This window comes from Struthio camelus, chromosome 5 (assembly GCF_040807025.1).
Source record: "Struthio camelus isolate bStrCam1 chromosome 5, bStrCam1.hap1, whole genome shotgun sequence".
NCBI classification, from domain to species: Eukaryota; Metazoa; Chordata; class Aves; order Struthioniformes; family Struthionidae; genus Struthio; species Struthio camelus.
In genome coordinates this window covers 4252084-4273537 of record NC_090946.1, presented here as the reverse complement: position 1 = coordinate 4273537, position 21454 = coordinate 4252084, and the positions used below count along the sequence as shown (strand labels likewise).

Below are 21454 nucleotides of genomic sequence, written 5' to 3'. Positions count from 1 at the left end.
TTGCCATGTGACAACAAAAGTGAGAGGTGGGTACCACAGAGGAAGACTATGAAGAAAAGAGGGAGGTCCAGAGATCATCTTCTATCTACCAACCCCACCATGGCTGTAACATCCCCACACCCTTCTCTTATTCCTACACTACCTTATTCTCAGTCTTCCTGTGTTCCTTCTCATGTTTTTTAGCTGTAGATTCAAATAATGCCAACTGAGTCTCCAGACAGGTCCTTAAAGCTTTCCTTGCAGACCCAGGAAACCATTACCAGAACACCTAGACTGGCTCAGCAGGTAAGAAAACAAACATGAGCTGGATCAGGCAGCACCAAAATATCAATCAACTATAATGACAACTATCCCTGCCATGAACTTTAGCATTCAGATCAGAACAATTCAGAAGCAATATTTAAAATGGGAGGAAAGGACACCATACACCCCCTCTTCCAGCCATAGTTGGGCAGGATGTCCAACTGAAGAAGCTGTCTGCCTGCTACATGCAGCAATTGCTTCTTTTGTTTACAGTACATTTTACAAAACATTCTCAATGTTCCCAGGTTTAGAATCAGATATCATTATTTTAACAATGCCAAGGGAATTCCCCTGTGAGACAAGTCCAATTTCTCATTTGAAACTTGGTACAGAATTGACCAATGGATCTTGAAAACTGGTGTCTATCAAAAAGCCACTACGAAACCAGGATTAAAATTTAATTTTCTACATTCAGGGCTACCTTTGATCTGTTAACCACTGTAACTGATGTGCTTTTCTTTAAAACTGGTATTTTATTTCACTTGTGCAATTACAGCCTTCAGTAACAACGTTTAAACTACCTCTCCAGAAAATGTGAGAAACATTGTATTTGTATGTAAATTTTATTCTGAAAAAAAAGCACACTGCTTTGACAAGTTATAGGAAAAGGTTATGTGAAGTACAGCATTAAAAAAAAAAAAAGAGGCACTTTCTTTTTTCTTCTTAGTCTGGGAATTTATTTATACATGTATTTTTGTTATTGGCCTAGAACTCTTTTTTGAGTTTAGAATAAAAAACAATTATAAGGGTTTGGTAAATCAATTATCTACCCTTTTTGAACTTTCCTGCTGCTACATTGTTGGTCTTTGCTTTCTTCTTTGCAGATCCCTTAGATTCTGGCTCTTTGCGCTTGGCTGATGTGATGGAGCCAGTCACCTTGAAGAAGTCATCCAGTCGGCCCTGGGTGCTGCCTTGCCGACTCTTGCTCAATCTTTTGATCCCATTGCGGATCCGTTCTTCATTGAACTGCTTCTCCTTACACATGAATTGGACGAGCTCGTCTTCATTTGGCTCAGTCCACTTCAGTTCAACAGCATCAGGGTCTACCACATCAGGCTCTAGAAAAAGCTTCTGGGCCTCTTTGTGCAACCAGTTCTCAGGCAGAGGATACTTCTTGGTATCTATGTGCTGCACAATCTTCTCAATAGTTTTGTGTTGCTTGATGAGCTCAATAGCACGCTTCGGTCCAATGCCACGGATGCTCTCACAGTAGTCACAGCCTAGGAGGATACACAGGTCAACAAACTGTTCCCAGGTCAGATCTAGATCCTGCAAAATACGATTCAGATGAAACTCTTGGACTGGTAACTTCTTAGCCTCGCTGGCAGTAAGGTGCCGCATCAGTACAGGACTGCCAAATGTCAGGCAATCCATATCTTCAGTAGCAGCTGCATAGACTTTACCAGCTTTCACCAAGGTGGCACAGCTGGCTTCAGCTTCTCCTGGTGCCTCAACGTAAGGAATGCCCATCAGCATTAGTAACTTCTTGCATTCATCAGTGTGCTGCTGGGTTACCTTGACCAGCCTCTTGCTGAACTTCTCAATGTTGTTCTCCTCTCCAGCCTCTTGAGCTTCTTGCAAATGCTTCTCTGCCTCAGCCCGGCGCTCCGTTCGCTTTGCTAGCTCCCCTGACTTCAGCTGAGGGGGCTTACCATCAAACACGTAAACTGGCTTGATGCCATTCTCCACCATGCGGATGGTGCGGTAGAACATGCCCATCAAGTGGCTGGTGGTCTCACCCTCCTCATTCTGCAGCGCCTCAGCTCCCTGCCGCACAGCGATGAGGAACTGGTAGATGCTCATGGATGCATCAATAGCCACCTTCCGGCCAAAGTAAGCCTTGATGTCATTCTCCCGGATGGCAGCAGGGGCCACGTCGGCAATGAGCTTGGCCAGGCCATGGATTCCCATCCTGGACAGCAAGACAGGGCCAGTGCAGCCAAGGGTGAGGGGAGCAGGAGGGCGAGGGCAGGGCCGCGGGAGGCTGCAAGGGGAGGGAGCCCGGCCCGGAGGCACCTCAAGGCAGCGGGAGGGCCTAGACGGGAGGGCCTAAACGGGAGGGCGCTCGGCCCGGCCCGGCCCGGCCCGGCCCGGCCCGCCGCCGCCGCCGGCCGTTACCCGTTACCCGTTAACCGCCGCGCTGCGCCACCACCACCGCCTCCGCTCGCGCGCTCTGGAAGCCACCGCGCCAATGCGGGCGGGCTCCTCCCCCGGCGCCTCCCAGCATGCCCCGCGCTGCGCCCTTCCGCTTCCGGCGCGGGAAGGGGTGGGGGGTGGGCAGTGGACCGTTGTAGCGACGTGTCCTTGCGCTGCCGGGAGCCGCGCTGCGAGGGGGGGGGTCATGGTGAGCGGAGCGGGCCGGCCGGCCAGGCCGGGCCGGGGGGAGCCCAGGCTGCGAGGGGGAGCCGGGCTGCCGGGGGGGCCATGGTGAGCGGGAGGGACCAGGCCAGGCCGGGGGGAGCCGGGATGCCGGGGGGGGCATAGTGAGCGGGGGGACCGGGCTGCCGGGGGAGCCGGGCTGCGGGGGGGGGGCCATAGTGAGCGGGGGGAGTCGGGCTGCCGGGGGAGTCGGGCTGCCGGGGGGGGCCATAGTGAGCGGGAGGGACCAGGTCAGGCCGGGGGGAGCTGGGCTGTGGGGGGGGGGGCATAGTGAGCGGGTGGGCCGGGCTCATCCCAGTGGGATTGGGGCGGCAGGGGTGGGGGGGGGCCATGATGACTGGGTGGGGGATCTGGGCTGCAGGGGTGAGGGGGTACAGGGACAGTGAGCAGGGAGCCTGGGTGGGCCATTCCCAGTGAGCCCCGGCAGTGAGCTGCATGCGGTGCCCCTGTAGGAGCTGGAGGCAATGAGCAGATACACCAGCCCGGTGAACCCGGCTGTGTTCCCACACCTCACTGTGGTGCTTCTGGCCATTGGCATGTTCTTCACTGCTTGGTTCTTCGTGTATCTACCGCAGTGGGGCTGGGGGGGCCGGGCAGGGGACGCTGTGCCGCCATGGGGGCCTCCTGACCCCGGCCGCCCCGATGCTGCTGGCAGCTGTGTTTGCCTTAACCCCTGGCTCTCAGTTATGAGGTGACTTCTACCAAGTACACGCGGGACATCTACAAGGAGCTGCTTATCTCCCTGGTGGCCTCGCTGTTCATGGGCTTTGGGGTCTTGTTCCTGCTGCTGTGGGTCGGTATCTACGTGTGAGTCCTGGCCGAAGGAGCCCAGGTACAGCTTAGGCAGCCCATGTGGGGCACAGGGTGCTGCATCCTTAGTGACTGAATAAACCTCATATAACTGTGAGCTTACTGGGGCTTGTTAATGCTAGTTATGCATGTGTGGGTTTCCTGGAAATGCAACCTTGTGACAAGCTGGGAGAGGTTGTGCTTTGCAAAACCCACCTTCCTTTAGGGGCGAATTGGGAATTTAAGAACAACCAAACAGCAGTGTCCTGGTGCCAGCTGTGCTTCACCAGCCCCTGCAGGGCAGCAGTCCTTTGGGTTGGGAAGCATAACTAGCCTGAAAGCAAATCATCTGTGCAGATGCAAAGCTGCCCGCTGCTTTTTGCAGCACAGGGAGTGCATCAGCTGCCCTTCTGCCAATACCTGAGCTACAAAGTGACCACTGGATAATACAGCTGAAGAATGTTCTTGTGCTCAGCCACTCTTTTCTGTGAATTACATGTGCAGAATTGGGATTAATCCCAGTCTGAGGTATTAAGGAATTGTATTTGTCATAAATTGTCCTTTCCTCAAGGAGTCCTTTGGACCTAGCAGAATCATTTTTGAACAAATCTGATATAGGATCTGCCCCTTGGTGTGTGTGGAGCTTTCTCTAAGCTCACCTCTACCATGTATCCGTTCAGACAGGCTGCAGCTTTACTAATGGCAAGTCTGGTCCCACGTGCCACTCTGGGGAAAACTGTCTGAGTGATCTTCATCTCTTGCTTGGTTCTAGGAGGGAAGGCTTGCAGAAGCTCTTTTTATGTTTCTTTTATACATCAACAACAAGGACTATATCAGGCATGGACTGTGCTCCTGTCAGGTGACTTCTGCCAGCACAACAAACCAACCCTGAATAAAACTGGTTCTGTGATGTACCTACTTTTGGACTTGTTACTTTTGGACTTGCAGTTTGTATTTCAGATCCTTTTGACCTGGCTTTTCAAAACCGCGTTAATCTTGGCATAAGATCTGTGCCTTGTGATGGACCCTGTATTACACTCAAAAGTAAACTGGCCGTTTCATAGAATGTTTTCAGCAGCAGGAGCAGCTCTGTTGTAAGGAATCAGGCATAGTTCAGATTTTCTTCTAGGCTGTTTAACAAATAATTTGAATTTAGACACGCATTCCACTGAATAAATTAGTTAATGCTGTAAAGCTGTAACTGGTGGCGTCTCAAGCATCACCAATATTGAACTTAAGTGGCTTGACAATGGTTTTCGTAGGCAATGAAGTTCATAGCCATAGTGAGTGGCATGCAGCTAACCAGTCAAACTAGCTATTGACTGCTGGCTTTTTCTTCTATGATAGATTTCAGTGATAAGAATGTGTTATCACTCTGACAGACCTTGAAGATCAGCATTTCCTGTGACCCCAAAAGATTGGGAGCCACTGGTCTGACAGGAACAGAAATGTTCTGCACGAAGTGCTTGTAATTTCTTTGCAGTAACATAGGGGGAGGAGGGGAATAAAGGAAGGATGCCTTCTCTCGAAAAGACTGCTTGCCTTTGCTAGGTAGGAGTACTTATCTTAGTCTTTTTTCATCTGTGTACTGTGTAGTCATTTTTGTGCAGGCAGGGCAGTGCAGGAGAAGCCTAAATCAAAACTGACTTGTTCAAAAGTGTGACCATCCTGTGGTATTCAGTGTTCCTTTCTAGGAGCTCTGCTTTTGAGAATTGCACTTCTGTGCTTTCTGATGTTTATCTGTCTTAAGTATTTAAATCTCTAGACATATCTGGACTGAAAATAGTATCACAGTTGGCATTACAGAAAAAAATGTTAAGTTCAAAACCATAGTCATAAAAAGAACATTTCAATCAGCTGCAGCTTAATCCCAATAATTTTAAACTCCCAGCTCCTTTGGTTTTAATCATAGATTCCCACTACTGTGTATGCCTGGAAAGCACTTCAGTGCCAACTTGTGCCTTAGTGCAGAAAGAGTCCTAGAAAACAAGTGCTTCCAGCTTCTTTTTCCTAAGCCTGTTCTTATCCCTCAACCTTCACTGCCATCTGCCTTCCTCACCCTCTTACTGGAAAGCAGTGTCCTGTATCTCACCGTGTTGAGGCGTCCTGACCTAGCAGCTCTCTGGACTGAGTTTGGAGCAGCAGCGCTAACTGCCGCTTGCAGAGGCTGAGGGGAACAGGAACCACTCTGAAGTGGTTCCCTTACCATTTGTAGTGTGCAGTTGGGAACTCTAGCACTAGAAATTGAGCTGATGGAAGCATCTGGTCCTGCTCTTCAGTCAGGCTCCAGGCTCCTGAGGTGACCTGGCAGCGTATGGTGCCAGTGCAGCAGTTAAGTAAAACAGCACTTGGAAAACATCCTCTGACTAGGGTTACCACCTACTAGCTTGGAGTGGCTCCTCAGATGCAAAGCAAGAGTAACATCTGTCTGCTGGGCACAGCAGTAAGTGACACAAACAATGCTTGTGGGAAATCAGATTTTCGGGGGAATGTTTGAGAAGTACTGAACGGAATAATCTTGCAGCTGACTCTGGCCTTCAGCTAGATAGTGCATTATTTATCTATGGCAGGCATAACTACATTTTTAAGGTATTTTTGCATTTGTATCCCAGCTTTCAAAGCAGTTAGGTTTTAGAATCTGACATTCAGCAAGTAGCTTACAGATTTAAAGCCCTAATTTTCTATTTTGGAAGGAAGCTTTCCCTGTGCAGATATTCTTAGATGCTTCTGGATCTAGCCCTGTCCTCTGAAGTGTGAGCGATGATAGCTCCTTTTTATATCTGTACTAAAGCATGCTGCATAACGGTGAGCAAGCCACAGGCTATGACTGTTTTGACCTCAACTGGACCCCATCTGGGCACTTCTGGAAACTAGCTAACGCTAGTGTTGTTCAGTCTTGCTGCTTTGTGAGAAGCAATTTATAACTACTGAACTGAAAAACATTTTTTCAGGACAAGGGAGGAATGCAGCCAGGAGTCATTCTTGGATACAAAGCAGTATTTATATATTTATTTATATGGGTATATTTACCTCCAGCATAAAACAAAGTCTAAATAAGCCAAACAAAAATGTGGGGAATCCGGAGACTCAGCACGCAAATTCAGCAAAATATAAATATAAATCAGAAAGAAAGGAGGGAACCACGCTTGTTCCCCACAAATAAAAACCAGTAATCAATAATATCTGCTAAGAATGCAACTCTACAAACTTGCTGGCAATATACAGTGATTAAAGCTGTGACAGCAACATTTAAACCAAACAAATTAGTGCTTTTTTTTTGTTTTTTAATTCTTGCAGTGGTGGCATAGTCTCTATTTACAGGCTTTAAGCTTTAACAGTAGGACAGAAGGTTTGTGAATTTGCTTTTGAAACAAACTGCAGAGCAGCCAAACTTTGGAAAGTGGCCTCAGTTTCACGCTTGTTTTCCTTCCTGTCAAGAAAGTCTAGAGAGATGAAGCTTCTAGTTTCCAGCTGGGACAAAAAAGAGGGTTTTTCCTAAGCTGCAAGGCTGGAGACATTGGCTCAGAGCTCCCTCCGTCTCACGCAGGGAAAGGCCTGATTGTTGACTCGTTCTTTTTACTGATTTGGGAAGGGGAACTAACATCTTTAGTTACAGGTGGATAAGGCAGAAACACCTTCTTGGGAAGTCTATATAAGCAGTTTCCATGGGCTTGGAAGCCATCCTGCTACCCTTTCAGCATTAAAAAAAAACCCTATTACGTTCTAGTTTCTGCCTTGCTCTGGTATTCCTGCTTGGTGGCTGGTACAACTGACATATGATTTGTGACGTGATAAAGGATAGTGTTGTGACAAAAGACACTAAAAACTGCATTCTGAATCTCTGTCTCTTCTTTTGATACCACTGCCACTCTGCTTGAAACAGTTATATATGGGTAGGACTAGCCTTTCCATTTTAGGTGTTGCCTTGTGTCACTATTTTGACTGACTACTGTTTTTGAGGCACACAGCATTTATTGTACATGTGGGAAGCCACTGTTCCCTCATACAGTCCTACTAGCAGAAAAAAGGCACTAGAGATGTTCCTGTAGCCCTTAGGCACTTGGTTTGCTAGGGCCCCTTGTAAACCCCATGCCTAAGTGTCACAGGGATACCTGAGAGACTCTCCATCTCCTGTTGGGCCATGACTATTTCCCATTTCTGGTGATTGATTCCTCCCCTCCAGGATCGGCTTCCTCTGTAGGAGGGTGAGATGCACTTGCAGATCTTAGCTCACCTCAGCCACTGCCTGTGAGAACTTCATGGGGGATCGGTTGGGTAGTGGTGATTGCAGGCAGTGTTTCAGCTCTCACCCTCATAACATTGCCAGTTATCTCTTCAGTTGCTAAATGAAAGCACAGGTATTCAGTGTAGCTCAGCAGAGTAGGGACAGCAGCAACCGAGCCTGAGAATGCTTGCTACCTCTCAGCTGAGCAGACCTAGAAGAGTGCGCATTCACTCACCTAGATATGGACTTGCCAGACTGAGCCACTGATTGCCAAGTGGAGAATAAAAGCTGCCAAGATAGTAACTTCCCAGTTTGAGGCCAATCAAGAAAGCTCAGGCAGGTGGAGGGAAGGAACTGGAAGAGTACTGAGTGTCCTCTCCAGAGAGCTGCATTGGGTTTCCTTACGAGTTCTGGGCAGGAACAGCAAGTCCTACTGAGGATAGAGCTGACCTGTTTGTGATTAGTTACTACCAAGTCCTTGGCCTTCTTGCTTTCCCTCTGAGTTCCCCACAGTTGGGCAGAAGACTGTCCTCTAGCTGCATACTCATTTGGTTGCCAGGAATTCACTGCTCACTCTGGTTCCCAGCTGCCAAGGTTTAAGTGCATTTTAGTAACTACAGAGCATTAACAATGTTTGCGTCCCAAAGGCACAGAATGGGAATGAAGACCTGACCTTGAAACCACCCTACAAATAAAGGGCCTGGTCCTTTGGAAACAGAGATGCCAACACCTAGTGATGGCACCAGGAATTGCAAGGCTATGGCTGCTTTCTCAGGACAGGCTCAGAAAGAAATTCTGAAATGGGAGACAGGAGACACAAGGCAGATAAAACTGCTCCCCAGACTGGGGAATGATCCCAAGAGATCCATACAGGAACTGTCTCTGTATCTGGCTAAAGCATATTTGCAGCTCGTTTCTCCTGTGCAGCAGATCCCACTGGTGGTGGTGTCGGGGCATGTCAGCCATCCTTTCCTCAGTGCTGGTATAAATGTGCTGCAGCTGTCTCCACTGAAAGCAACAAAGACCAGCAGCTGGGGCCCCAATGTGGTTGCCCAAACTTAATTTGGTTAGAGTTGCCTACATCTAGTGACAGGACTGTGCAAGGGTTTGGGGGGGGTTTTTTGTTTGTTTGTTTTCTCTGAAACCACTTTTTGAGTTTGCTTCAGGAATGAAGAGTGGCATTTTTCCCCTCACTGCTCTTTCCTTTCTCCAGAGGTGGCTGCTGTTTCCTCAAAAAAAAGTCTCAAAAAATATTAATCTGGTAGTGGCTTGACCTCCAGGAGTGTAGATGTTTCCTTCTTTACTAAGAGGTGCTGGAGCGGGATGGGGAGAAGGACACATGGGCACTGGTAGCTGTCAGTCTGACATATCCCAATACCACTGTAGCAGTCAAGCTTTAACATGGAGCTTAGCAATGGCCCCCTTTGGTTTCCTGTGTGAGAGACACACAGCTCAATAGCAACAGAATTAAGAGGCCCATTTTTATACCACTTTAAAAAAATCAGTAGTTTAGCAAGTTAAGAACTTGTAACAGTAAAATACCCAAAATACGCTCAACATAACTGCTTTTTTGAGAACAACAGTGAGAGTGAGGGCCCACAGTCCCTGCCATTTCCCCCTCTGTGATGGGAGAAGATTAGTCATTTTTTTCACTGCTTGGCAGTGATCCATCAGACAGCAGAGCTGCATTCACCAGGTGGTGCAGAGAAACCGACCCACATGTCTGGGGCAACCCCAATCCTGCTCTGCAGGGTGCAGCAGGCTTTGCTAGCGGTCTCCCTTTAGCACATCTGGGCAGAGGTGGTTGCGTTGACTCTACAGCCAGCTGAGCAGCTCCACATCCACTGAGAGAGGCCACACACTGCTGCCAAACAATGGGCTCCCACAACACTTAAGGCAGGTGACTGGAATAATTATTATCCCATGCATTGATGACAAGTGTCCCCCACACATGGTTTGACCTGGGTACAGCTTTAGCAGTGTCTTAGTGAGGTTCTTGAGTTTATCCATCCAGACCTGTGTGCTGTGGAGGTTAGAGTACAGTGAGGAGAGGGAGAGAAGCTGCAGCGGTGATGTTTGCCCTTTCTCTTGCTGTCAGCAGAGAACATTCAATTCATGGATCCTGGGGCCTCCAGGAATCTGTGGAATAAGGCTGCCGGGGATGGCCCTGGGCCAACTAGAAGGAACAGCAACTCCAGTGTATAACTTCCAGTATGTCCAGGTGCAGCCTTCCTTTCCAGAAGAAATTCCAGTGTTTCAATCTTGGAAAGGCCTCCAGTGTTGAGCAATTCCAGTGTTGTAGAGAGCTAATGCAGCACATCTGGAACCACTGGGCCAGGGTGGAGTTCCCAGTCGCACTCTGGGGTGTGGCAGGCCCATTCACATACAGTGTAATGCTTTCAAATCCAGTGTAGCAGGGGGAGGGAGAAGTGATGGAGGACACAATTGTCCCCATAAGGGAAGGAGAGAGTTGTTCAGGGCAGTGTGGGATGGTGGGAGTTGGTGCTAGGGTCAGCCCAGGAGAAACCACAGGACTGGTTGTGTTTCTGTGGCATAGGTCCTGTGCTCTGTGTGTGCTGTGCTTCAGTGTCTGTGTCACCAGGCCACAACCAAACCAGCTCCACACCCAAAGCAGGAGACAGGGATAAGGTGGGGCTGGGGGCTAGTGGAGGAGGGTAATACAGGAGTCTCCCCAGTGTTACCAGTCCCTTTCCTCTCTCCAACCAGAGGACACTGGCAGTGCCAGGACTCACTCACAGAGCCAGTAAAACTGAAAATAATAGTCAGTGAAAAGGTGTCCCATCTGCTCAGGAGCAGTGCTGCAGTTGGCTCGACCCTATGTGATAAAGCAAAAAAAACAGCTTACAGATAGAAGCAGGATACATGCTCTAAGGGAGTTGTGCCTAAGCTACAGGCTGAGCTTGTGAAGGGTAAGTCCCTAGATTCACATACTGCCTCAGGATACACAAATCATACCCTCTTTTAGCCTGTGTGTGAGCAGGTCTGCTCTTCCATTGCCCTTCCCAGTGCATGGGTGGGCACTTGTTCCTCAAGTAAATTACCTTCCTCCACTACAGGTGTAACTGAGTGCAAGGGAACAACCATGATATACAGGGCTGTGGAAGGCTCTAAGCATGATGTGGCCGCTAAACCCATGAGCAGAGACAGCCCTGCCCACTCTGCTGGGGTCCCATTGCTCCACTCTCCATTCAGCCCTGGACAACAGAAAAGACAGCTTGTACTCACAGGCTGGGCTACTCTGAAGTGGTAGGTGAACTCCTGGAAGGACATCATCACTAGAGGCCAACGGTGCATTGTTTCCTGGGGAAGAGAACAGAATAGCTGGGATGAGACTAGTCCTGAGCATTAGGGGACCTTTGCCTGGGATGGACTGGCAAAGAAATACATAACCTCATTCTGTCAGATGATCCTACAGCTGTCTTTCTGGAGGAGCCAAGATCAGCAACAGAGCTGGACTGAGTGGAACAAAGAGGAACTCAACCATTTTACCCAGCTCCATAGGCATCACAAGCATGGAAGCTAGCTTAGCCCACAGCTTTAGTTTGCAGAAAAGGCTAGTGGCACTGGTTTAGGTTGTGAGACAAGGCAAAAAAGTACTGAGCTTATGCAGAGTACAGTGCTTGCCAAGCTCCTTGACTCTGCTCTGCCTGTTCTGGAAGCTGGCCCTCTCCCCATCACCCTGTGCTCTTAGCATGGATATCCACACCATGTTTCCTCAGCTTCTCAAAAGTGCAGCTCCCCAACTGTGCTGCTGCTTGAGCCATCACAGAAACCAAGGGGAAAGTAGGTGTAATTACTGCAAGTATTGGCCTGGGGAAATGACCTTTTGTCTGAAATAAAAAATACTGTTAACACCTCCTGGAGTACTAAAAACACTGCCAGCACTTTTCATTTTTTGCCATGTCATGTACCCTTGCCTTGGATGGAGTGAGCTATTGTAACCTAATACTACTTTTTCCTCTAACACTGCCAACCTCACCCCCACACATAACTTTTTGTGAGTCCAGAGGGAATTATGAAGAGTTTGATGCAGACTCAGCACACAGATACCTGCAGGGAATACCCGTGAAAGAGTTTTATTAGGACAGGTTACAGCAACATACAGCCTGGCCCAGGCTTTTCCAGGGCTCAGGGGTTGGGTGGGATGATTTCATTTGAGTGACCACAGCATCAATGATTCACATATCAGGTTGGCAAACACTTCCCTGTTGGGGGGCATGCAGGGATGTCTGAGGTACCTTTACATTAACAAGTGCAGAGTAAGGCTGTCTGAGCATGAATTCCCTCAAGCAACTTCTGTATTACCTTAGCCCAACTGCTTTAGTCCCCCCTGCCCTGAAGGTAACTGCACTGTGCTAGGATGATGCATAACATCTGGCTGCCTGTGAGTGTATGGCCTTTGTGAGCCATCACCTCCCTACCTGTGTGTCTGTGGTATTGATGAAGCTGTCCATGCTTGCAGCATCCTGGCATGGGTCGCTAGAGACAAGGCCACAAAGGGAGATGGACACAACAGAAGAGGTGCTAGAGAGACAAAGGCACAGTGAGATCATGGAAGGGAGCAGGCGCTACTGTGTCTTTCCTAGCACATGCAGGAGATAACATGGCCACATGGCAGAGTATCCAGCTGACTTCAAGAGACCAGCCTGGCTACCCTGAAATCTAATCTCAGTAGCTTCCCAGTCTGTCCTGTCGCTCCCAAAACCCCACTGCAAGCCACAGGAGTGACAGTTCCCTCAAACTTCTGCTCACAGCTGCTCCTGATCCTTCCTTGTGATCTCTGCTTACCACTCCCATCATCTTCGACTTCCGGCTCCCAAGTCCACTTCCTAGACCATCTCCCCCATCAATCTTTAAAATTTTTAATCCCTGGATTCACCTCCTCCTCTATCCACTCCTGACTGACACCCTGCAAACCCTCTCCCTCTAAGCAGACCTTGGTGGATCCCTACCCACCCCATGGTCTGCAACCCTTGGTCTCTGCCAGAAACAGAAACACATAAGAAAGGAGTCCCATTCACTCACTTCATCTCCAGTGTCAGATTGGTGTTTACTGCTGTGAGCTGGCTGACAGGGATGCGGTAGGTGAAGTTTCCAGTCCTGAGGACAGAGAGAGAGCATTAGACTTTGCAGCTTCAGTTCATCCTGCTGTAAGATGTCCCAGGACAGGACCCATAGTCTCTATTTGGCTGGGACTTCAGAAGGAAGGGGTTCCGAGGCTAGTTCCCAAGGACAAGCTCATCACCAAATCATTGTCCTGAGAGGCAGCACTCTTCCTCCTGGCAGTCTTAGCAAAGGAGCACGGATTGAGGCCAAAGCCAGTCCCCAGCACCTCTGTCCAAGGGGCAAAACATGGGCTACCTTGGGACAGCAGCAGGAGAGAAAAAGCACGAGGCTCCAGGAGCTGGCTATCTACTCCTTTTACTGGAGCTTCCACAACACTGCTACCACCAGAGCACTGGCAGCAAGCCCTGCCTCGCTCACCTGCAAGCATCGCTGGCTGCACAGTACTGGGACTCGATGGCCACATTGATCTCCAAGATCCGGATGGAGTGCAGCACTGGACTTGGCCCTGTGAGTGTGAGACAGACCATTTAAGAGGAGCAAAGGGAGAGCTGGAAGGGATGTCTGGCACTGAGACTGCCTTTACTCATCATTGTGTCGTCAGAGGAGGGGGTCTGATTGCTGTCGGCCTGTGCTAACACCATGTCAAGTAATGATCTGGGTGAGCAAGCATACACTGCTCCCAATGGTCATACCCTGCTTTGCCATGACCTGGCTTGGCTGCTGGAGGAGTTGTGAGCTCACCAGCCCTGGGATAACACAGGCAGCTGAGCACTCATCCCTCTTGCTCCTAGCACCTAGACCTGAACTTGAGTGTGAAACTTCATGGTGGGGAGTGCAATTGCTTACTGACAAAGAAGGGGTCCCAAACTCCTTAGGCACTGCTTACTGTACATCTTTTTAATCACCTCTGCTAGCAAGACATGGCACCCTTGCCAGTCTGAGCTCCGGTCCTACACTCTTGCCATGTGCCCCTCTCCCTGCAGCCTGGAGTCTTCTGCTCTATGGCTGGATGTTGGTCTCATGTTAGACAGCAGGGTACCTTATCTAAGCAAGGTCACCCCACAGCTGCTCTGAGGATTTGATTGTTGCTCTACACTGCACTGAGGGAGCTGGGTGACAGATGAAGGGATACTCGTGGGCCTGCCTCCTGCACCTGAGAAAGGGTGTCCCAGACTGTGCCATGGGCTGGTAATTAGCACACCTTTCTGATGCCACCATGTCTGAATCTGTGTATATTCCTCTAGGTCTGATTTAGAAATAGCCGAGCAAGCTGTGATGGGAGTAGGAAAGGAGATGTTGGCATGGTAGTCTCAAAAGGGAACTGGGAAAGCTCAAGAAAGCAACCAGGCAGCTGGCTAACATGGCCAGAAAGTGCAGGCCATGTGGGGAAGGAAGGGGAGGGCTGGATGTTGAATCTGACTGCACCAGAAGACCTGGGGCCTGCACAGCTCTGGCACAATATAGGGACACAGTGAGCAGGCCAAGGACGACAGATAAGCCTCAGTTGGTGAGGATGCAGAAGGCTGCCAGGATGCAGCCCAGGAAAACAGTGTTTTCACAGGGATGGAAAAGAAGGGGGCCCACCTACCATCCGTGCCAGGATCCTCTGCACGGGGCCACTCGCTCACTGGCTGCTTGACACTGCGCTGCTGCCGGGCCTGCGCCAGCGGCGAGTTGCTGCGGGAGAGCGAGAGGTTGGAGATGTACTTGGATTTGCCCTGGACGTGGGTGAAAGGGGAGGAGGGGCTGGCATTGGGGCTGCCGAAGCTCTGAGACCTGTCAGGTGTCTTTGGCCACTTGGTGTAGGAGGTTGCTTTCCCGGTGACACCCCTGGATTTGGCTTTGATATTTGTCACTGGCAGAAGTGAGGTCTGACTTTGGTCTGTGAAGAAAGGAAAGAGAGAGAGAAAGATTGTGTTCAGGTGACTTAAAGAGAGCAGGCAGCACTCCCAACTTCTGAGGCCCCAGGGAGCCTCAGCTCACCTGCAGGGAAGGGACCAATGCAGAGGGAACAGCTACAAGGTCGGAGGTTTGTTCTGTCCCTACTTTATAGCCTTTATGAGCAGCTGAGGCCTCCTAGCCCTGTGCGTGTGAAGGGAATGATGGGATCACCGCAGCAAAGGGAAGCTACGACAGGCTGCGGGAACAAAGTGGGGGGGCACAGACCTGTGGTCTTATTAGATGCAGTGTTTAAGACAGGGTTAAGGGGTTTTAGGGCTCTACAGGTACTGCCCGAAGCATTGTTCCTCTTGCAACAGTGACAGCAAACAAGCTTGCAAAAGCCTTGCTCGGGCAGCCAAGAGACAGCATACCTCATGGCCTGTCAAAATACTGCTCATAACGAACACAGGAATGAGGCCAGGCTGCAAGGGACAGCTGCTCAGGCATGTTGGCCAGCCCAGCCTAACCTCTCACAGCCCCATACTGGCAAAGCAGGCAGCTGCCAGAGACCTTCCAGTCCCCACTTACCCCAGCAGCATGACCATGAATGCTTGTAATATGCCACACTGGCAGTAAAGGCTGATCAGCCCAGCAATCACACTTTGCCCCACAGGCTGCCTGCTGGAGCAGGTCTCAACACCTCCAAGCAGCAGGTGTTGATGAAACCAGGTATCTTTCGAAGGCCGGGTTGCATGTCCTTTTCACAAGGTGCAGAGGAAGAAAATGAGCTGAGAGGGGCTAGCACCATGAGATGAAGCAATGGTGGGACTGATGCACCTCAGCATTGTCCCAGCACTTCCTTCTTGGTGGACTGGTACTTACCTGTCCGGTTAGTGACACGAGTGGGGCTGGTCTCAGAGAGGGCAATGGAGGAGACATTGGTGGGAGCAGCAGAGCAGCACGTGGAGAAACACGGTGGATTGAAGCACGCTAGCACACTTTGGCCAGGTGAGCCGTAGACAGAATCATGCGCATTCGCTGTGACTGCAGGGCAAACAGCAGGGACACCTGGAGTAAGCCAAGGGAGGGGGCATCTAACGGCAGCAGCACTTAGAGTCCTGGGCATCCTCTCCACAAAACCACAGCCTCAGGACCACCCAATACAAAGGCAGGACAGTGCCAGTGAGCCCCTACCACAGAGGTGCATCCATGTTCATTACTCTGCACCACAATACATAGTGCTTTTCTGGCTGGCACTCTGCCATGCTGTGACCTACCTTGGTGTGTAGGGGTCCTATCACTGGCTTTATCTGACGCGACTGTGGATGGTGCCAACTGAGTTTTATCAGAGTTCTGATTTGACCTAAAATGCAGGAAAATACATGTGAAAACCTCTAGCACAGGGGACATAATTTTTATGTGCAGAAGTGACTGTAGCAGTGAGTGGGGTGATGTAACCTGGTATGTGGAGCAAGAGCAGACATGAAGAGTGCAGCAGTGAAGAGGAGCAGACTATGAGACAGAACGGAGTGATCATGGAAAGGAGAGCAATACAGGAAAGGGGAGAGAGGTACCCAAACCACAAAGACAGCAAAGAGAATTAGAAAATGCCACAGTAGACTGGCCTGAGCACCACGTGGCTGTCAGGAACTAATCCCAGCTGGTTCAGAGGAAACTATTAATGTTCCCTCAGCGCTCACTGTGGAATAATCCTCAGGGAACTTGTTTTCTAATATTGATCTCTTGGGTGACTTTATGACCGTAGACCCTGGGGCACAGCATTCTCACCACACAGCGGCACTGAGAATCCCCATGTCTGGGAGCCTCTATGCGCATGCTCATGCCCAATGCCAGGGTCTCAACACACTAGGCCAGAGAGGACTCCAAGCACTCACCATTCTTTAAGGGCAGTGACCTTTATCTATCAGAGACAGATTACTCCTCATCTTGTTTTTAAGAAATACAAACAATCCAACCCAGAATCATCCTACATAATTTCAGGCATTGCACTGAAGCTTCTAAGACCTGAACAGAGCTGCCATAGGCATCTCCAGAGGGCAAGTCAGATTTGAATGGGGAAGGGGCTGCTGTCTCCGGCTACCTGTTTCTCTCCACTGTCCATACAGGCAGCCTGGAGCAACACCAATTCTGGGCACTTCAGCTACTGCCTGCAGAGAGATGGGAGGAATGCAGTGTCTCACCTTCACAGACTGAGCAGAGATTTTTTTACACTCCTAACAAAGATGTTTAAGAGTTCCTGTCCAGGGCCCCTGAGGCATAGGAGCTGCTCAGTGTTTTCTATCCCACATTTTGCTTGTTCTGTGCCAATGCAAGGCTTCTCAAAGATAAATATAGTCATTACTCATTTAGAGAAATGAAAATACCATTTGGTCACCTGAAAGACATACCTCATTACATATATTTCTTTCCTCATGAAAGAAGACACAACACTATTCTCCTAGAGGCAATGTGGGCATCACTCTCTGGTGCTAACTTTTAGTCTAGCTGAAAAATCTACCAGTGTCCCTCATGTTCCTCCTGTCTAGTCAACATTTTTCATACATGGCTCTATCTTGCATCTCATGGCCACTAACTTTTTAAATAGCCTCTTGTGAAACATTCACCAAAGGGAAGTGATGCTTGAGCAATGTGCTAGCCTTCTGTGCTGGAAGGACTGGCTGGGTAGGTGAGGGCAGAGCAGTGGCTGTTGTCTCCCTGGACTTCAGCGAGGCTTTGGACGCTGCCTGCCATCACATCCTCCCAGGTGAACTGAGGAAGTGTGGCTGAGATGAGTGTGCAGTGAGGTGGATGGAGAACTGGCTGGCTGGCAGAGCTCGGAGGGTGGTGGTGAGTGGCGCAGAGTCTAGTTGGAGGCCTGTAGCTGGCGGTGTGCCGCAGGGGTCAGTGCTGGCTCCAGTCTTGTTCAATGTCTTCCTCGAGGAGCTGGAGGAAGGCACAGAGTGCCCCCTCAGCAAGTTTGCTGATGCTCCAAAGGTGAGCAGAGTGGCTGACACACCAGGAGGCTGTGCTGCCATGCCGAGGCACCTGGGCAGGCTGGCGAGCTGGGCGGAGAGGAACCTGCTGCAGTTCAACAAAGGCAAGTGTAGGGTGCTGCACCTAGGGAGGAAGACCCACACCCCCCACAAGCAGCAGGACAGGCTTGGGGGAGGGAGGGAGGGAGAGAGAGTGGGGGGGCTGACCTGCTGGAAAGCAGCTCTGCAGAGAAGGAGCTGGGAGTGCTGGAGGACAACAAGTGAAGCATGAGGCAGCAATGTGGCCTTGTGGCCGAGAAGGCCAAGGGGATCCTGGGGTGCCTGAGGAAGAGTGTTGCCAGCAGGTGGAGGGCGGTGCTCCTCCCCATCTCCTCAGCCCTGGTGTGGCCACATGTGGAGTAGTGGCTCCAATTCTGGGCTCCCCAGTATGAGAGAGAGAGAGACACGACACTACTGGAGCGAGTTCAGTGGAGGGCTACAAAGAGGATGGGGGGGAGGGGGGGACTGGAGCATCTCTCCTCTGCAGAAAGGCTGTGAGAGCTGGGCCTGATGAGCCTGGAGAAGAGACGACTGAGCGGCGATCTCATCAACGTGTCCAAGTATCTGGAGGGAGGCTGTCGCGAGGATGGGGGCCAGGCTCGTCTCTGTGGTGGCCAGTGACAGGACAAGAGGCAACGGGCAGAAACTGGAAGCCAGGAAGTTCCATCTGGACCTGAGGACAAGCTTCTTTCCGGAGAGGGTGACTGAGCACTGGACCAGGTTGCCCAGAGAGGTAGTGGAGTCTCCTTCGCTGGAGCTATTCAAAACCCGCCTGGAGGCGATCCTGGGCAACGTGTTCTAGGTGACCCTGCTTGAGCAGGGGGATTGGACTAGATGAGCTGCAGAGGGCCCTTCCAACCTCAACTATTCTGTGCTTCTTTGATTCTGCTGTGGAGTCCTTAAAAGAACACATTAATTGTGCCTTGCATTGGTGTTTATGCAGTATTTTGCTGACTTGTTCAAAGGATTCTGATAAACAGATAAGATATGTTTTCCTTTTAAGGAAAGTATGTTACTGCATCCCTGCAGTTCACATTAATTGAGATGTTTTACAGTTCTGTTCCTAATTAGTAAGGCAGCCCGCTTTCCCTGTGTAAGATGTGCAAGGCCGTACCTCCCAAAGACAATCCTTTTTTTTCTTTTAAAGATTTTACTTTTCCTAGAGCTGTAAAATACAGGAGTTGAGTTTATTGAGCAGCCCAACACTTCAGTTACTTGCCTGTTGCTGAGTCAGATACCAGAAGAACTGGGTCAAGATCTTTCCAAATATTCCCTGTGGTGATGGTTTATAAAAAGAAGTGATTTAGGTTTTTTTTCTGTCCTTTTTCCTCACACTAAGCTGTCCTCTGCACCAGGGTGACCTTTCACAATAAAGCTATTCACATACAAAGAGGTGGGAATATCCTTTTAGCTAACTCTTTGAAGTCTTTATCCTTTTTACATATTGTCTTCACTCCTTTCGGACTGCCCATTCCTGCTCTACCTACAATATGTAAATTCTTTATTCAGCCTTTGATGAAGTGGTTCTTCAGTCGCCTAATCCTAATGTCCCTTCCATATTGCCCGATGAGGTCCATCATCCTTCCTGTTGGAATCCTACTTGCTGAAGGATATTCATATCACTCTCTTTGCCTTCACATTTTGCTCAGGATTCTTTGCTTTCTATGGTGCCGATGGAAGAAAAAGAAGAAGGATTGAGAAAAGGGATACAGCAATTAAATAATAGGATAATGAAAGAGTAACATACCGTGGGCATAGAGCGACCGGGATCCCAGGACCCCTGTGCCGAAAGAGTGCCAAGAGACAGGCAGTGGGCACAGCAAAAGAGCTACAGGGTGGTGAAGGGAGAAGGGAAGGTTGGTAGAGGAAGAGAACAGAAGAGAATTAAAGAGAACAGAAAAGATAATGGAAATGAAAAGACAAGAAAGGGAAAAATTAAAGAGATAGTGGAAAGAAATTGGGTTAGATGAGAGAAGTAACCAGAACAGGAAGGAGAGAAATAGGACAGGGAGAGAGAGAAAAAGAAACTCATTATCTAGTAATGCGAGCTTCAAAAGGAGTAAAAATGTGCTGACACTAAATGCCCAGCACAGGCTGTCCGTGTGCAAGCTTGCTGGGCTGGGGCCATTCCCTGGCTGCTCTCCCCACACTAAGGACACAGTTTGTAGAAGGAAAACCCTCACCTAGCACAGATTGCTTCAGTCCCACAGCAATCAGTGCGGCTATGCTGTTTCAGTCCAGCTGAAGAGGCATCCAAATAACATTTAGACAGGCCACGAGTAGATATGTGAGCAGCCAAACAATGGGATATTTTCTTTTCCTTCTTCCTTCCTCACTTTTAACTCCATATAACTTTCCTGACATCAGACTTGGACGTAAGGATGCATTTAGTTGTCTTTACAGCTTGTATTACTGGAACTGTGGTCAATCACCCTGCAGCTATTTGTATCTCAGAGTTTCCCCAGTCACCTCATCTTTCCCACAGAACCCAGAGCTACCTACCCATCAATATCCACAAGGTCCTCCTCATTGCGCAAGCTCAGCACGTAGAGAGTGGACATGGACACCACACTGGAAAGATGGACAGAATTATAGGCTGCGACATGTCATGATGCTGATCTGCTTCCAAGGGATTTACAGCCCATGAAAGTAGCTGTAGGTCCACCGCCTCTCACTGTCCACCGCATAGATAGCAGTGAAAGCCGGGCCTGCTTGTTCTGAGGAGAAGTGTAGTGGGGGGGGGGAGGCAGCGGTGACAGGGAAAGATGTCTCACAGGGCACCTACATATTTCCCTGCCACCCCACAGACTGATGCTGGGAACCCTTGAGATTGCAGTGAGAAGTGACACCATTTCTGGGAACTGAAGGAAATCCAGCACTTCCAGCATGGCCAGCTTGGTCACCCTGGTCCAGGCCGTCAATGAGTTGCAGGGAGACAGACTGTTTGTTCAGCGCATCTCTCAGCTCAGCAGGACAAATGACAGAGAGGAGAGAGCTGCTGAACTAAGACAACAAGTGATCCACGTGCCTCCTCCCCCCAGACTTGAATGGGTACTGGGGTGGCACTGCAAGGGCTAGGGATTGGGTAAATGCTAGTGTGTCAGATGAGGAAGTTTATGTTGAGGGAGACAAGAGTCTGGCTAGTGCCAGACAGAGGCCTGCAGATGTAGCCAGGTATGGTATATGAGGCCTGGGCAAGCAGATGTCAGTCTCCTGACACCGAGGAGAGCTGGTCCTCCTTATTCCAGCAAGGGCAGCGACAACACCCATGTGGTGAGAGGGGAAAATCATTCCTCCAGCTGGCAGCAGGGATCCCCAGCATGCTACACAGCTGGGAAGAGGGTGGCCCTGACCAGCCCACCGCAGTTGGGGCTGGGAGGATCCCCCAAGTCTAGTCCCCGCTGTGCTGGGAAGTCTGAGGAAAGTCCCTTCTAGTCAGTGTAGAGAAGAGGTAGACTGGATATGCAGTCTTACCTGAATGCCATGATGATGACCAGGGCAATGATAGTGCCTTGCAGGAAGCGCTGGCTGATGCAGGCTTGTTCCGGAACAACTGATGGTGACTGCAAGAGAAACACCAGAAGAACTGCTCAGGGTGCCTTACCACTCTAGCCCTCTACTTCAGAATACAGCCCATCTCACCCAGCCCATACAAAGCTCTCTTCCTGCTTCCCTGCAAGACCTGAACTCCTCAGAGCAGAAGCCAGATAATGTTTTTGAAAGGCATGGACTAAAATGCTGCCAAAGGTAGGAGAGA

General features: G+C 49.8%; 3 protein-coding genes across 7 annotated transcripts in view; 1 reads left to right on the top strand and 2 right to left on the bottom strand.

Moving 5' to 3' along the window:
* Positions 1-847: 847 nt before the first annotated feature.
* FEN1 (flap structure-specific endonuclease 1) lies at positions 848-2214 on the bottom strand. The gene has a single exon (XM_009670371.2). The coding sequence runs from the start codon at positions 2212-2214 to the stop codon at positions 1066-1068; it is 1149 nt and encodes a 382-aa protein (XP_009668666.1). The 3' UTR covers positions 848-1065.
* Positions 2215-2494: 280 nt separating this feature from the next.
* Positions 2495-4389, top strand: TMEM258 (transmembrane protein 258). Its single transcript, XM_068944274.1, has 4 exons — positions 2495-2647; positions 3135-3244; positions 3367-3514; positions 4244-4389. Exons 1-3 carry the CDS (start codon positions 2495-2497, stop codon positions 3491-3493), a joined length of 390 nt encoding a protein of 129 aa, XP_068800375.1. The 3' UTR covers positions 3494-3514; positions 4244-4389.
* A 3034-nt stretch (positions 4390-7423) lies between these two features.
* Positions 7424-21454, bottom strand: part of MYRF (myelin regulatory factor) — an 83614-nt gene continuing 69583 nt past the window's right edge. For 2 of the 5 annotated variants that reach the window (XM_068944269.1, XM_068944273.1), the window contains exons 17-27: positions 21172-21260; positions 20200-20268; positions 19445-19525; positions 15943-16028; positions 15548-15733; positions 14373-14666; positions 13202-13289; positions 12743-12817; positions 12139-12241; positions 10943-11017; positions 7424-10532 (exon numbers count right to left, since the gene is read on the bottom strand). In XM_068944269.1, the coding sequence (XP_068800370.1) occupies positions 10446-10532; positions 10943-11017; positions 12139-12241; positions 12743-12817; positions 13202-13289; positions 14373-14666; positions 15548-15733; positions 15943-16028; positions 19445-19525; positions 20200-20268; positions 21172-21260 (1233 nt within the window). In that variant the 3' untranslated portion in view covers positions 7424-10445. The remainder of the gene's footprint in view (positions 10533-10942; positions 11018-12138; positions 12242-12742; positions 12818-13201; positions 13290-14372; positions 14667-15547; positions 15734-15942; positions 16029-19444; positions 19526-20199; positions 20269-21171; positions 21261-21454) is intronic. The other 3 variants (XM_068944270.1, XM_068944272.1, XM_068944271.1) reach the window with 3 other exon arrangements.

Excerpts from the sequence above, each read along its gene's own strand:
- FEN1 (XM_009670371.2), bottom strand. The coding sequence starts at position 2,214 with ATGGGAATCCATGGCCTGGCCAAGCTCATTGCCGACGTGGCCCCTGCT.
- TMEM258 (XM_068944274.1), top strand. The coding sequence starts at position 2,495 with ATGCGGGCGGGCTCCTCCCCCGGCGCCTCCCAGCATGCCCCGCGCTGC. Across the intron at positions 2,648-3,134 it reads CTGCGAGGGGGGGGGTCATG|GAGCTGGAGGCAATGAGCAG; the intron begins GTGAGCGGAGCG and ends GTGCCCCTGTAG. Across the intron at positions 3,245-3,366 it reads TTCACTGCTTGGTTCTTCGT|TTATGAGGTGACTTCTACCA; the intron begins GTATCTACCGCA and ends CCTGGCTCTCAG.